The sequence below is a fragment of the Suncus etruscus genome, chromosome 3 (assembly GCF_024139225.1).
Source record: "Suncus etruscus isolate mSunEtr1 chromosome 3, mSunEtr1.pri.cur, whole genome shotgun sequence".
In the NCBI taxonomy this organism is placed as follows: Eukaryota; Metazoa; Chordata; class Mammalia; order Eulipotyphla; family Soricidae; genus Suncus; species Suncus etruscus.
This window is the reverse complement of record NC_064850.1, coordinates 143,994,744-144,010,373: the sequence shown is the minus strand read 5'-3', so window position 1 is coordinate 144,010,373 and position 15,630 is coordinate 143,994,744. Positions and strand designations below refer to the sequence as shown.

At 42.9% G+C, this 15,630-nt stretch overlaps 2 protein-coding genes across 2 annotated transcripts in view; one reads left to right on the top strand and one right to left on the bottom strand.

Moving 5' to 3' along the window:
• Positions 1-15,630, bottom strand: part of ROCK1 (Rho associated coiled-coil containing protein kinase 1) — a 647,994-nt gene that overhangs the window by 567,162 nt on the left and 65,202 nt on the right. The window lies entirely within an intron of this gene.
• Positions 1-15,630, top strand: part of GREB1L (GREB1 like retinoic acid receptor coactivator) — a 147,546-nt gene that overhangs the window by 121,302 nt on the left and 10,614 nt on the right. Inside the window, exons 21-26 of the mRNA XM_049770188.1 lie at positions 657-1,231; positions 1,403-1,505; positions 7,177-7,332; positions 7,752-7,891; positions 8,806-8,967; positions 9,097-9,301. Coding sequence (XP_049626145.1) covers positions 657-1,231; positions 1,403-1,505; positions 7,177-7,332; positions 7,752-7,891; positions 8,806-8,967; positions 9,097-9,301 — 1,341 coding nt within the window. The remainder of the gene's footprint in view (positions 1-656; positions 1,232-1,402; positions 1,506-7,176; positions 7,333-7,751; positions 7,892-8,805; positions 8,968-9,096; positions 9,302-15,630) is intronic.

The following is a 15,630-nucleotide window of genomic DNA, read 5'->3' as shown; positions in this document are numbered from 1 at the left end:
TGATGGCAGAATATAAATGAGGCTTCCCTGGAGCACTGTTTGGTTGTGAAGACCTGAGAATGTAGCTTGTCAACCTTGCTCTGGTACTATTACTATGTGCTCTAAAGCAGTTCCAAAGGGCATGACATGTCTTCAGTTAAGTTTGATTAGTCAGGGATAGAGATACTGGGTGTGGGGAGGAAGTAAGGCACTAGACTTGCAGACAGCTAACCACTATGGACAGAGCCAGGAGTAAGCCTGTACACCTATAGTTGTGGCCCAAATCTCCCCTCACAAAAATTAAAATTTAATTACATTAAATGCAGTTTTATGTTTTCTGATTATAAAAGTAATCAGGGGCTAGAGATATCTAATTCCCCCCCAAGCACTGCTAAGAGCAACCCCCAAGCCAGGAATAAGCCTTGACCAATGCTAGTGGGGCCTGAGTGAAAGAGAAAGAATGCATGTGGCCACCAGCATGGCTGCCAAGAAGTACTAACCCACTTCCAGCGGGTGTCTGCATTGACCAGTGTCACCCAAAAGGCAGGGGAGAGTGGGGAAGTGGGAATCGGGGAAGAGGGGGCATTTTTCTCAGTTAACGCGGCAGGCGGGTGCCAGGAGCGGTGTGCATTGCACCAGCTCTGGTAACGGTGGCATCGGACTCTGTCCTCTTGCAGGCTCCATCATGGAGAATGGGGTGAGCTCTTCCAGCATGGCGGACAAGTCCCAGAAGCAGCCTCTGACCCCCAGCTTCCAGAGCCCCGAGAACAGCCTGGGGCCGGACGAGGGGGTCTCCACGGGCCTCGGAGGCTCCGGAGAGGCGTTCAAGCAGGAGTGTGACTCCCTGGGCGCCCAGCTGGCCAGCAGCACCTCGTCCAGGCCTTCGTCGTCGTCCTGCACGGGGCCCCGGGCGCTGTCCTGGCCGGTCCGGCCCGTGGGCCGCTGCAGAAGCCTGTCCAGCGCCCTGCCCCCCGTCGTCATCCTGTCCAAGGCCGCCTACAGCCTCCTGGGGGCCCCCCGAGGGGGCAAGCTGCCCGCGTCGTCGGCCCTGCTGCCGCACGCGGACGTGGCGTGGGTGAGCGCGCTGCGGCCGCTGCTGCACAAGGACATGAGCAGCGAGGAGCAGTCCCTGTACTACCGCCAGTGGACGGCGGCAAGGCAGCACCACGCCGACCACAGCAACCAGCCCGACCCCGCCTCGGGCGCGCGCGCCTGCCACCCCCGGCGCCTGCTGCTCACCGGACCCCCCCAGGTACCGCCAGGGCTCCCCAGGGATAGAAGCGAGGGAGGGAAGAAGGGCCCCGACGCGGCCATGAGGACTCGCTCGGCATCACAGGCAGGGGCGAGCTATAGAGAAGCTGCAGTCTGCATGCTCTTTTCTCTCTTCCCTCCCGCCCCTTCCCAATGAAAACATCTCCTCCAGGTGGGAAAGACCGGCTCCTATCTCCAGTTCCTCAGGATCCTCTTCCGGATGCTCATCAGGCTCCTGGAGGTGGATGTGTATGATGAGGGAGAGATCAACACTGGTGAGTTCAGAGCCGGTTCAGTCACAGCTTGAGACTGGGGTCCAAGAAGGAGGAAGGTGTCACTCTCTTTTTAATTTGAACTTACATCTCTAGAAAGATGCGAGGCAAATGGACTTTTTGTAAAAGCCCCTTTAGCGTGGATTGAGTGTTTGGACAGGGCAGTGGTTTGCAGTGCGGGTCTCGGTTTGTATTCTATGTAGTCCTTGTTGGTTAGTATTTCTGCTGCTTCCATTGAAGGGCCTGAGTGAAATATATGACTTACCGCAATGAAAATGAAAACCTCGAAGTGCCAACAGGACCTTGGTCTTGTTTGCATTAAGGTGCAAGGTTTAACAGGGTTATGGGGTCTCCTCTTGTTCCTGCATCCCAACCCCTGGCACAGCTCCCCTTCCGTCCCATCCCCACTTGTAAGGGTGACGCTCCTTGCTCCACTCCCATGCCAGCTGGGTGTGGGCAGCAGATAGTGTTCTACTCATATTCAGCCCACTGCAAACTTGTCTGTGAAGTGTCTGAGGAGTTAAGAACAGAGCCAGTCTGTGCCGGCTTCTGAATTCCACCTAGGTTCCTGGCTCATTGTCCAGAGCAGCCAAAGAAAGAGCACAGCAGAGAGGGCACTTGCATTAGAGTGCTTCTTGCTCTTACAGTTTTTCATAGGCCTTTTCCAAGCTGCTCCCAACTTAGAAAAAACACTGTATAAATATCAGTCTGTGGGGGCATTGCTAAGGACTTAGAGCTTTTCGTGGTCTCCATATGGTCTTACAGGACACACTTTTGTTTATAATGAAGTGTCTCCATCACCTGTAATCTCAGGGAGTCCAGCCTTCTCTCCTGGCTGCATCACTGAACTTTTTCAAGCCTTAATTCCTACAAAATCCTTTCCAAAAACTCGAGTGAGGGGGATGTTCAGCCTTTGTACTTTGAGGCTGGAAAAAGGGCTGATGACAGTATGACTCCTTTTTAGATTATATATCTTTTCTTTTCTTTTTTTTTTTTTTTTTACTTCCCAAAAAGCATTACGAAGGGTCCAAAGAGTGGTCTGAGCAGGGACTGCCCAATGCAGTTCTGACAAGAACAGTGTGGACTCACCAATGGTTTTGCATCTGACAATCTTATTTATGAAGAGAGGAACAATTCCTCAAGAACACCTCCTGGAAATGCTCAGGGGACCACATGGGATGCTGAGGATCAAACCCCAGTCAGCCAAATATCAGGCAAATGCCCTACCTGCTGTATTGTATCGCTCCAGCTCACTTCACCCTTATTGCTGAGGAATTTGCCATGCTCAGTGCATTGAAGGTCATGCAATGACATTTAAAATATATACATACATACATATATATATATAAAACAGGACCAAAGTGATTGTACATCAGGTAGGGGGCTTGCCTTGTACACAGCTGAACTGAGTTCAATCACTGTCATCCCAAATAGTCCCCTGAGCACTGAGAGGAGTAATTCCTGAACATTGCTTAGTATGCCCCCCCAAATCAAGTTAGTGTTTTTATATTCTCTGGGTAGATACCTGAGAATGGAATTAATATCATGGTAGTTCCATTTTGGTGAGTTAAGAAATTTTTAAAAAGGCCAGAGTGATAGCACAGTGGTAGGGCATTTGCCTTGCACACGGCCAACACAGTATAAATGCCAGCATCCCACATAGTCTCTCAAGCCTGCTAGGAGCGACTTCTGTGCAAAGAGCCAGGAGTAACTTCTGAGCACTGCAGGGCGTGACCCAAAAACCAAAATAAATAAATAAATAAAAATTTCCATAGAGACTGAGCCACTTTTACTTTCCACCAATAATGAATGTGGTCTTTTATTCCACATCCATATCAGCCTTATTGTTTCTCACCTCTTTTTTTTTTTTTTTTGGACCACACCCTGCAATATTCAAGGATTATTCCTAGCTCTGCACTCAGGAATGTTCCTGATGGTGCTTAGGGAATCATATAGGATGAAAGGGATTGAATGCCAATCAATTGTATAAATAAGTATAAATAAGGCAAGCACCTAAACCACTGTACCATCCAAGTATGCACCTCAGCCCACTAAATTATCTCTGTGGAATTCTGTATTTTTTAATGGGGTTGTGTTTTATGATTTTTTTCCTGTACATTCAGAGCACATCCTACTTTATTGCTAAAATACACACACATGCAAAGTTTTCCAACTCTTACAACAGTTCTTTAATTTTATGAATTTTTATGTAGATGTTTATCGGTTTTTTGTTGGTTGGTTGGTTGGTTGGTTGGTTGGTTTGGTTTGGTTTTTGGGCCACACCTCACAGCACTCAGAAATCACTCCAGGCAGAATGATCTGGGGACCATATGGGATACCAGGGATCGAACCTGGGTCAGCCATATGCAAGAAAAACGACCTCCCTGTTGTGCTATCACTCTGGCCCCATGTAGATGTATTTTTGTTTCATTTTTCAGTGCAGAGCTTTTTAGTTTGTTATATTTGTGTTTATTTATTGTTTCCCTTGCCAGTGGAGCCTTTGTATATGTCACTATATTTTGTAAAAGCATTGTCTTTAATCCATTTTGAGTAAATTAATTGTTCAGTTTTGGGTAATGCCTGGCAGTGCTCAGGGCTACTCTGGGTTTGGGGTGCCAGGAAGGGGATCGTATAGTGCCAGAGATTGAGCACCAGATTTCCCACATATCAGCTAATTGAGTTTTTCTCTGACCCTGTGAGTTAACTTTTGTGTACAGTGTGAAATAGTCATTCAGATTCACTTATTTGCAGGTTCCTCCAGAGCCATTTGTTAAAGAGACTTTCATTTCTCCTTTGTCATACTTGAACTATTCGTACACATGAAGGCTTATTTTTAAGCCCTGTTTCATTTGTCTTTTTTTATTACAATAAATTTTTATTACATACTATTTTAATTATAGAACCTTATGTATAATTTATACTCAGTGATGCCTCCCAAACTTTTCCCTCAGGATTTCTTTAGCCATGCAGGGAGTGGGCTTTGTGGTTCCATACAAATTTCAGTAAATTTTCTTCTTGAAGAATACCATTGAAACTTTGATAGGTATATATCAAATTGTACATATTTTGGCTAGTGTGATTATTTTTTTTTTGGTGGGGGGAGAGTCACACCCAGTGCCCAGGGCTTACTCCTAGCTTTGTGCTCAGGGATCATCCCTGAATTGGTGTACAGGAATCACTTCTGGCAGTGCTCAGGGCATCCTATTCTGTTTTTAGAGTAGAGTAGAGTAGAGTAAGCACCTTACCTGATATACTGTCTCTCAGGCCCTATCTTTGTTTTGTTTTGTAGCCACACCCAGCCATGCTGAGGGGTACTCCTGGCTCAGTGTCAGGAGTTGAATACAGGCCTTTGCATGCAAAGGCTCCAGCCCTTTGAACTATCTTTTATTTGAACAATGTTAATCCTTCCATTTTGTGAACCTGGAATCTTTCCCCTTTCCTGTCTTCCTTTTTTCCTTCCCTCCTTTCTTTTTGAGGAGGAACACTTCCCAAGCAGTGCACAAGAAGTCCCAGAGCCACGAAGACAATGAATGGTTCAATGCTTGGGATCAAAGATGTGCTGCTGCTTGGATCTTGCAATGCTGGAAGTTTCCAAGGCCACCTGGGACTACCAGACTCCTATCTAGTGGTGCTTGATATCTTCCAGGGCTATATTTGAGAGGCCATGTGGTAAAAGGGATTTTGCCATGCTCTATAAATAATAAGATAGATAAATACATATAATAGACCTTTTATTATTTTGTCATGCCAAATAAACTCAGTATCTCACACATGCATGACATTCACCTATCACTGAGCCACATCGCTGGTTTTGGTTTTTGGGCCACACCTGGTACTACTCGGGTTACTCCTGGTGGTGCTTCTAGAACATATGGGATACTAACGATTGAACCTGGGTCAGTTGTGTGCAAGGCAAACACCCTACCCACTGTACCTTCAGCCCCACCTACCAGTTATTCTATTATTTCTAGTGTATTTTCATGGTCTCTAGAGATTTTTGTATATATTATATCTTCTACAAATAGTGATAGTTTATAATCATTTCTAAGTGAGATCCCTTCTTTTACTTAATTGCTGTACCACATCTTTATCTGTTTACCCACCAATAGGCATTTATTTCCATGTGTATCGTAATAGTGTTGCTAGAAACATGGATGCTTTTATATGCTGCAGATAAAATCCAGAAGTGAAGTTGCTGGATTATATAGTAGTGGTTCTATTTTTAATATTTTAGGAACCTCCATACTGTTTGTCATGAAGGTTGTACCAATTTACATTTCCACCAACAGTGTTTGAAGGTTACTTTTGCCTTTTCCTCCACATCCTTGCCAATAGTTGGCATATGGATTCTCCTAAGAAGGGGATGATCTCTTTGCTATTTTATTTGTAATAAAAAATGAAATATCATAAAGACAGTAAAATGTGCCTGAGGGAATGTCTTTAGAAAAATGTCATTCAGAACTCCTTTAGCCTTTTATAAAAACAAAGATTTTTCTTTGAAAGTTGTAATCTTTTTTTTGATAATTTTATTAATAACAATAAGGATCAACTGTTTCATATTTGCCATTCTTCGAGGACTTTAAACTTAGCAACTGAGATCCTTACAACAGTCATAAAACTCAGGGCTGAAGGTACTTGTAGGTGAGAAATATAAAAGGAAGAGCTTGGATCACTTGGCTTCCAAACTCTGGGGAACTTCATATATCATGAAAAGCACATGTGTAATAAAGGAAGTCTATGAGTATGGGCTAAGCCCAGAGATTTTTACAGGCTTCCAGGTGATTCTGTTCTGCCATAGATGCTACATTGGTGTTTTGTTCAGTGCATTTTGATTGTTTGATTTTATTATGGTGCTAGAGAGGAAACCTAAGACTTTACACAAGCAAGACAGTCATTTTACCACCGAAGACACATTCCTGGGCTCAATGCACTCTTAAAGTCGTTACTGTCCTAAAAACCCCACAACTGAAACTCAAAAGAATTTAGATCATCCCAACTTGAGCAAGATTTTACTGATATCTGGGAAGGGAGGGCTAGTGAGACGGGATTACTGATCTCATAAATGTGGACATCTGTGAACTGCATGTATAGGAAGTTAATTATGGGGTCTGTGAGGCAACCCCCAGCATGATCCAAGAGAGTTTCTTCCCTTGAGGGAGGAGGAGTGCCTGGAGGCGGTGGCTGGAATGATCTGGTAATTGGGGAATACTTTCAGCTTATTTCCTTAAAAGTAAATTTTCAAGGGCCAGAGCAGCGGTGCAAGCAGTAGGGTGTTTGCCTTGCACACACTAACCAAGGACAGTCTGTGGTTCGATCCCCCATTGTCTTATATATGGTCCCCCAAGCCAGGAGCAATTTCTGAGTGCATCGCCAGGAGTAACCCCTGAGTGCCACCAGGTATGACTCAAAAACAAAAACAAAAAAAAGTAAATTTCCACGGGGAGGTCACTGATTCTTCTTTTTTCTTTTCTTTTTTTCTGGGTAAGGTATAGTAAGTCAAGACAGTTTGGAAATCTCCAATACAGGAACAATTCTATTTTCCTCTACCCTAAGACAAAGGAGTTCATTTTCCAAGAAATGCCTTGGTCAGTTGGTAGGGCCTTCACATTTGACCCACTAGGGAGGGAGAAGGAAGCCAGTCATCTGCCTTCTGCACACTTCTTTCTTGTCCTAGATCCCAAGGAAAGCAGCGAAGTGAGCCAGTTGGAGAGAGAGCCCTGGCCTGACATCGAGAGCTTCAGTAAAATTCCCTTTGATGTCAGTGTACATGACCCCAAGTACAGTTTGATGAGCCTGGTATACACACAGAAGCTGGCAGGAGTCAAACAAGGTTAGTGCAAGCAGAACCCAGTGTTCTTCCTCTGAAAATTCAGGGGTAATGGAGGACAAGAGTCCAGGGAAGTTTTGCTTTAAGAGATTCAGGGGTCAGAGGGTAGGGTGCTTGCCTTGCATGTGGCCAACCCAGTTTTGATCCTCAGCGTTCTCGGAAACCCCCAATCTCTCCAGGAGTAATTTCTGAGTGCAGAGCCAGGAGTAACTCCTGTGCATCACCAGATACGGCACAAAAACAAGCAATTTCAGTAATTCTTTCTGCTTTTCTCTCCTCATACGTACATATTTGTAAAGTTTCAATCTGCCTCTCAGGGCCTACAGATTCTTGGGAAAGCTCTTTGGGGTGGTGCGTGACTTTTTTCTAGACCAAGGGGCTTCATGTATATTATGGTAAGGTTTTTGCCTCATTATGCACAGAAGCAGTGAAGGAATCCAAAATCGATGAGCCCAGGAAACGAGAAACCGTGTCTATGATGCTGACCAAATATGCAGCCTATAACACCTTCCACCACTGCGAGCAGTGCCACCAGTACATGGACTTCACCTCGGCCTCCCAGGTGCAGTCCAATTCCCTTTGCTCTTGCCTCTGTCCTTTCCCCCACCCCGACTTTGGATACAGGGTGAACATGACGGTTCTAAGTTTGCTGACTTGCTTCATACTCTAGTTAGCTTATCCCAGTGTAGGGTGGTAATGACCCCCAAGAATTCAGAAAAGTCAGTGTTCCTTCTTTTTTGTAAACTGAGAGGAGGAAACAATGGGAGCAAGTACCTCATGGTATTTGGCTTCCTCTGGTTCAGAGCATCTTTAAATATAAAAAGGTGGGGAAGTCAGTAAGGAGAGTGGTGTCCAGGCCTGTTTGTTTTCCACTGCTTCCCCCAGTTAATTTTCCTAGTACTGCTGACTCTGAACATTAACTCTCTTTCTCTGGATGAGCTCACTGAATGCCCCCAAACTTGAAGGTTTGCATCTCTAGCCTTTCCCCACAGGGTATAAGAGAAAGACTGAAAATCTGAATTGGATTATTCTGCCCTTTCAATGCTATTGGCCTTTGGGTATTGGGTGCTTTTGAAAGCTTTTTGTTTTTGAAATGTCACTCTGCTTTACAGAAGTCCCCTGCACTTTAAATTTAAAATATATTTAAGACCCTATGTAGTTGTTAATTTCTAAGTGATTAAAGTACTTACTGATCACTATATCCCTTACCCTGGGCCGAGCCAGATTTAATCCATGGCCCCACATATGGCCCTTAATCCCATCAGGAATGATCCCTGAGGGGAGAGCCTAATAAACTCTGAGCACCACTTGGTATGAGCCCCAAAAACCAACAATAGATATTTTAACTCGTTTGAGCTGATTCACATAAAGCAGAGTATTTTCCTCTTCTAGCTAGGAACCTTTGGGGATCTTTACTTCTACAGGCCTATTTAACCCACGAGACCAAGCACCTCCCTTTCCTCTTTGCAAATGTAGATGTCTGATTCAACTCTTCACGCATTCACATTTTCATCCTCTATGCTGGGAGAAGAGGTGCAACTCTATTTCATCATTCCCAAATCCAAGGAGAGTCACTTTGTCTTTAGCAAACAAGGAAAGCACCTGGAGAGCATGCGGCTGCCCCTGGTTTCCGACAAGGTGGGTTTGAGTGTCAGGATGCATATACTGACAAGCCCCAAATTTTAACACTGGGTCTTCAACTACCTCTGTAAGGGTCTTAATTTCCCCTTTGGGGTCTCTGTTGTTGTTTTTTTTTTCTTTCAGCAGAATCTGAATACAGTCAAGAGCCCTATTTTCACTCCTTCCAGTGGTCGGCATGAGCATGGACTCCTAAACCTTTTTCATGCTATGGAGGGCATCAACCACCTTCATCTGCTGGTAGTTAAAGAATATGAGATGCCACTGTACCGCAAGTACTGGCCCAACCACATCATGCTGGTGCTTCCGGGAATGTTCAATAATGCAGGCGTAGGTAAGGGGCTCTTTTGGGATAAGGAAAAGGGCTAAAAAGAAACACCAATCCCTTTCCACAGACATAAAACTTTCAAAGGTTCTCCTGCCTTGGTACCAGGTGTCCAGTCATTCCTTTCCAGAGGAGTTCCCCCCCCCCACCCCTTATATTAGTTTGCAGGAAGGAAGCAGGCCACTGTGCACATGGGGATAACAGGGGACTAAAAGATGGTCTGAGCAGGAGAGGAATCATTTCTTTCTGGTCTGGAGGGGTTCCTGCGTCACTGCTCATAAGACCCTGTCAAGTTCTGATTCTCTAACTCAGAAACTGGAAGCACCATTCCTGCCCTAAAGTCCTCTCTAAAGCGCCTGAAAGAAGTCTTTCTTTTTCCCATGAGTGATGAACTTATGTCAGAGCTATGAGAGGCACTGAGATCTAAAAGGCCTTCATTTAATTTTCCTGGATCCAGTATTTTACAGCTATACTATATTGTCATTTCTTGCATGGGAGAATTATTTTTCCCACAGAATTTTCTGTCAGCTTGGACTTCACAGTCTAAAAAGGGCTGGGAATCAAGACCTACTTAATATTTTACTTTGTATTTTTATTGTATCTTAGATGATGTGATACAGTAACATTAATGTTTATTTTATTTATTTATTATTTTTTGGTTTTTGGGCCACACCCGGCGGTGCTCAGGGGTTACTCCTGGCTGTCTGCTCAGAAATAGCTCCTGGCAGGCACGAGGGACCATATAGGACACCAGGACTCGAACCAACCACTTTAGGTCCTGGATCAGCTGATTGCAAGGCAAACGCCGCTGTGCTATCTCTCCGGGCCCAATGTTTATTCTTGATAAAGTTATTGCAACCTCACCTTTAAAAACAAAAAACCACCTTCCACCACTGTTCCTATGTCATTTCTAGTCTTCTCCCCCAACAGCCCCATTGCGTGTATAATCTGTTTTATAATCCAAGGCAAAGCGTTTGTCAGCTTTTGATATTACCTATTCCTATTTTGTCTACATCAAAGATGAGTGAGATTATCTGGCATTTGTCTATCTCCCTTTGTGTTAGGTAGATTAACATGATACCCTCCAGTTCCATCTAGGTTACAGAAAACTATATTATTTCATCTTCCTTTACAGCAGCATAGTATTCATAGTGTTTCATATACCACATCTTTAACCATTTGTCCATCACTAGGCATCTGAATTAATTCCCAAATCCTAATCACTGTATACTTAGCACTGTATTTTTATGAGCTAATTTTTTAGATTCTGGGGCTAGATGCCAATAAATGTAATCTTTGGCTTATTAGCTCCGTTCTTGCTTTTCTGACAAGTCCTCATATTGTCTCCCATAACTGAACTAAATGACATTCCAACAACAGTGAAGGAATATTCCTCTCTCATCACATCCCCACCAACATTGCTTCTAGACTTTTTAAAATTATATGCCATTCTCATTGTGGTAAGGCACCTCTGTCATTTTTATTTGCATTTCCTTGGAAATAAGTGACAATGACACTTCATAAAACTACTGGTCATCTATGTCTTCTTCAGGGAAGTGTTCATATTTTTGGGGAGGCAATGGAGCTATTGGATAGTTTTGTTATTGAGCTGTGCTTTATATTGGATATTAACCCTTTATATAATTTCATTGTGTGCACATACTGTCTCCAATAATTTGGGGGATAGTGTTTGGGTCACACCTGGCAGTGCTCCAGGGGTTATTCTTGGCTTTGTGCTCAGAAATCACTCCTGGCTGGCTCGGCGTGACCATATGGGATGCCAGGATTCGAACCACCATCCGTTCTGGATTTGGCTACGTGCAAGGCAAATGCCCTACCACTGTGCTTTCTCTCAGGCCCCATGTCTTTTTATTTTTTTAACCTTTATTTTGCCATGTAAAACCTTTTGATGTAGTACCATTCATTTTTATTTGCCATCGCAATCAAATCACTGACACCTTAGGTTCATATCCTAAATTGTTCTCTGTGCTTTCCTCACTGTGTTCAGGTCTAATCTCAAATTCATGAGCTCACATTATCCAGTTTTCCTTGCTGAAGTTTTCCTTGCTCTGCTTCATGTACTTCTTTATCACACATTAATTACCCATCTATCTGCAGGTTTCTTATGGTTCTCAATTTCATCCTATTAATCTGATGTCTTTATTCCATACCAGTTTTTTTTTTGGGGGGGGCACACCCAGCAGCACTCAGGGATTACTCCTGGCTATCTGTTCAGAAATAGCTCCTGGCAGGCACGGGGGACCATGTGGGACGCTGGGATTCAAAATTAGGTCCTGGGTCGGCTGCTTGCAAGGCAAACGCCGCTGTGCTATCTCTCCAACCCCCAGTACCAGTTTTGATTACAATCATGCCCATCTTTTTCTCAGAATTGCTTTGGCTATTTGAAGTGTTTTATGATTTGATGTAAATTTTAATAACATTTAAAACCTTGAAGAACATTATTAGAGTTTTGACGGGAATTGCTTTGAACCTGTATGCGTTGGATAGGATGGCCATTTTGACCATATTAATTCTTCTAATCCAAGAACACGAAATATTTCCCCATTTTTATTTATCCTGTTTATTTCAAGTTGAATTATAATTTTTCAGTGTATAAGTTTTTTACATCTTTAATCTAGATTTTGATATTTTAGAGACTATTTTCAATAGGGTTACCTTTTACTTTGTCTAGTAATGATTTAAATTTAGATTTCTGCAACAGATTTTTGGGTTTTGTAGCTGGATCTTTTACTGTATTAGTTTATATGTATATTAGTTTTAAGTAGTAATTTATATATGTATGTATATACATATTATGTATGTATGTATTATCTGCAAGTAGTAGTTTAATTTTTTTTTCTTGCCTGATTGCTGTGGTGAGAACTTCCAAAACTATTTGGACTTAAAATTGAGAATAACCATTCCTGTCCTAAGAGGTTTTTGCTGCTGAGTATGATGTTGGCTGTGGGTTTGTTGTAGTTGGCCACTACTATCTTGAAACATATATTCATATCTGTTTTTTCTTTTTATACTGAATGGATGTTGAATCGTCTCAAAACCTTTTTCTGCTTTTATTCATATAACCATATGGTTTTAATCTTTTAGTTGTTATGGTGTATTATATTGAATTGGGTATAATGGACCACCTTTGAATTCCTGGGATGAAACCTACTTGGTTATGGTGTGTTATCCTTCTGATACATTGTTGGATTCAGTTCGCCAAAATTTTGCTGAGGGTTTATTTATTAGGGTTACTGTTTTATAAATTTTTAAGTGATTCCTCCTTCTGCCATTTATGGGGGACACACCTGGCTGTGTACAAGGGTAATTCTTTCTTGTCTCTCCACTCATACCTGCTGCACGATCATCCCAGCCCCCCACCCTCTGCTTTTGATACTAGAGTAATGCTTCACAGAAGTCACTAAGAAAGAATCCTGTTTGCTACTGTATAAAAGCTTGACAAAGACAACCCAAAGCCTTCTATGAAGTTGTTTTTTTGGGTTTTATTTGTTTTTTGGGCCATACCTGTTTGATGCTCAGGGGTTACTCCTGGCTATGCGCTCAGAATTCACTCCTGGCTTGGGGGGACCATATGGGACACCAGGGGATCAAACCGCGGTCTGTCCTACACTAGCACTTGCAAGGCAGACACTTTACCTCTAGTGCCACCAGTTTGACAAAACTGATCAGGTGAATCCATCTAGTTAGGCCTTTAGTCCTTAAGGACATTTTCTGTCTTTTGTTTTGTTTTGTTTTGTTTTATTCTGCCACAACCGGTGACATTCATGGGTTACCCTTGGCTACATGCTCAGAAATCGCTCCTGGCTTGGAGGACCATATGGGAGGCCGGGGATTAGAACCGCAGTCCCTCCTAGGCTACCATGCGCAAAGCAGATGCCTTACGGTCTGTGCCACTGCTCAGGCACCACATTTTCTATCTCTTGCTCATAACTCATCTGTCCAGGTTTTTCCTACTTTATCTTGATTCATTCTTGGGAGGTTATACAATTCTAAGAATTCAGCCATTTCTTTTAGGGTCACCAGCTAAGTGACATAAAGTTGTTCGTCGTGATCTGGCCCTGTACTCAGAAATCGCTCCTGACAGGCTCGGGGGACCATATGGGATGCCGGGATTTGAACCACCATTCGTCCTGGATTGGCTGCATGCAAAGTAAACGCCCTAACACTTTGCTATCTCTCCGGCCCCCTTCAGGTTTTTTTTGTTTTGTTTTGTTTTTTGTTTTAATGTGTCAAGTTGGCAACTCAGTTTTTCAAAGTTTAATGGTGTATAAAATCTTTAGTCATCAACAGAAAAGAACATGTCATAGGGGCAGAGATAGTACAGGGGTTAAGGCATATGCCTTGCATGTAGCCAACACCACATAAGATTCTAAGCATCACAAGGTGCAGATCTCGAGAATTCCTAGTCTACAGTATCTATTACATCTTCATGTTTTTGTATTAAACTGTTGTTCTCGTTGCCCAACAATTACTAGTGGAAAAGGCCCCAGAACACTACTTAGAAGGCTTAAGAAACAAAGAAGGACGTAAAGCTCCTGGGGATGACTTCATGGAGTCATTTCTGTAGAAATTATTTTACACCTTCCTTTGCACCACAAATATAAAGTAAAATAGCAACTGGACATTCCTATCTTTCTCCTGATCTTAGAAGAAAAGCTTTGTTTTTTTACCTTTGAAGGTTCTAGTTAAGAGCTTTTTGTGTATGGTGACAACAGTATCACAACATATATACTCTTGGAGAGTAGATTCTAAGTCCTAATATTTTTGTTTTATTCAAACTTTACCTGATTTTCAGACTTAACTTTTTTAAGCCTTTTATTTTTTTTTTTGGGGGGGGGGGCACACCTGGTGGCACTCAGGGGTTACTCTAGATCTGTGTTCAGAAATCACTCCTGGCAGACTCAGGGGACCCTATGGGATGCCGAGAATTGAACCCAGGTCAGTCCTGGGTCAGCCACATGCAAGGCAAAAAAAAAACCCCACCATTTTGCTATCTCTCTGGCCCCTTCTTTTAATTTTAAGGTGGCCCGATCATAATCTGGCTAACCTATGATGAACATCATCTAATATTTATTAAACTCACTGAGTACTTACATATATAAAGCACTATTCCTATGAGGTAGACATTAGCTTTGCCCTCTTCTCTAGATGGGGAAGCCTAGGCACTAGGAAGTTAACTGCTCAGTCACAAGTCTAAAGTGTTGGAATTAGGACTCAAATCTAAGAAACTAGCTTGGCTGTTCTCCCATTATGAAATTCTGCCTCTTGCAAAATGTAAAAGTACACAGATTTAAGGTAAGGGTGCCAGGTTCTAGAATCTCATAGAAGACACCATTCACTATTTTTGTAAAGCTGGGAACATATTTAATATAAGTAGTGGCCACTAACCATAGCCTGGCTATTCTCTGATTCAGCTGCTTCCAAGACTGAGAGCATCTTGGAATTAGCTTTTAGGAACTAGGCAATAATAAGCATTTTCTTGTGACTTTTCATTTTATCATGGAAATCAGATTCTTTTTTTTTTTTTTCTTTTTTTTGGTTTTTGGGTCACACCCATTTGACGCTCAGGGGTTACTCCTGGCTATGCGCTCAGAAATTGCCTCTGGCTTGGGGGGACCATATGGGATGCTGGGGGATCGAACTGCGGTTCGTCCTACGCTAGCACTTGCAAGGCAGACACCTTACCTCTAGTGCCACCTTCCCGGCCCCGGAAATTAGATTCTTTTTTTTTTTTTTTAATTTAAACACCTTGATTACATACATGATTGTGTTTGGGTTTCAGTCATGTAAAGAACACCACCCATCACCAGTGCAACATTCCCATCACCAATGTCCCAAGTCTCCCTCCTCCCCACCCGACCCCCCGCCTGTACTCTAAACAGGCTCTCCATTTCCCTCATACATTCTCATTATTAGGACAGTTCAAAATGTAGTTATTTCTCTAACTAAACTCATCACTCTTTGTGGTGAGCTTCCGAAGGTGAGCTGGAACTTCCAGCTCTTTTCTCTTTTGTGTCTGAAAATTATTATTGCAAGAATGTCTTTCATTTTTCTTAAAACCCATAGATGAGTGAGACCATTCTGCGTTTTTCTCTCTCTCTGACTTATTTCACTCAGCATAATAGATTCCGTGTACATCCATGTATAGGAAAATTTCATGACTTCATCTCTCCTGACAGCTGCATAATATTCCATTGTGTATATGTACCACAGTTTCTTTTTTTTTTTTTGGTTTTTGGGCCACACCCTGTGACGCTCAGGGGTTACTCCTGGCTATGCGCTCAGAAGTTGCTCCTGGCTTCTTGGGGGACCATATG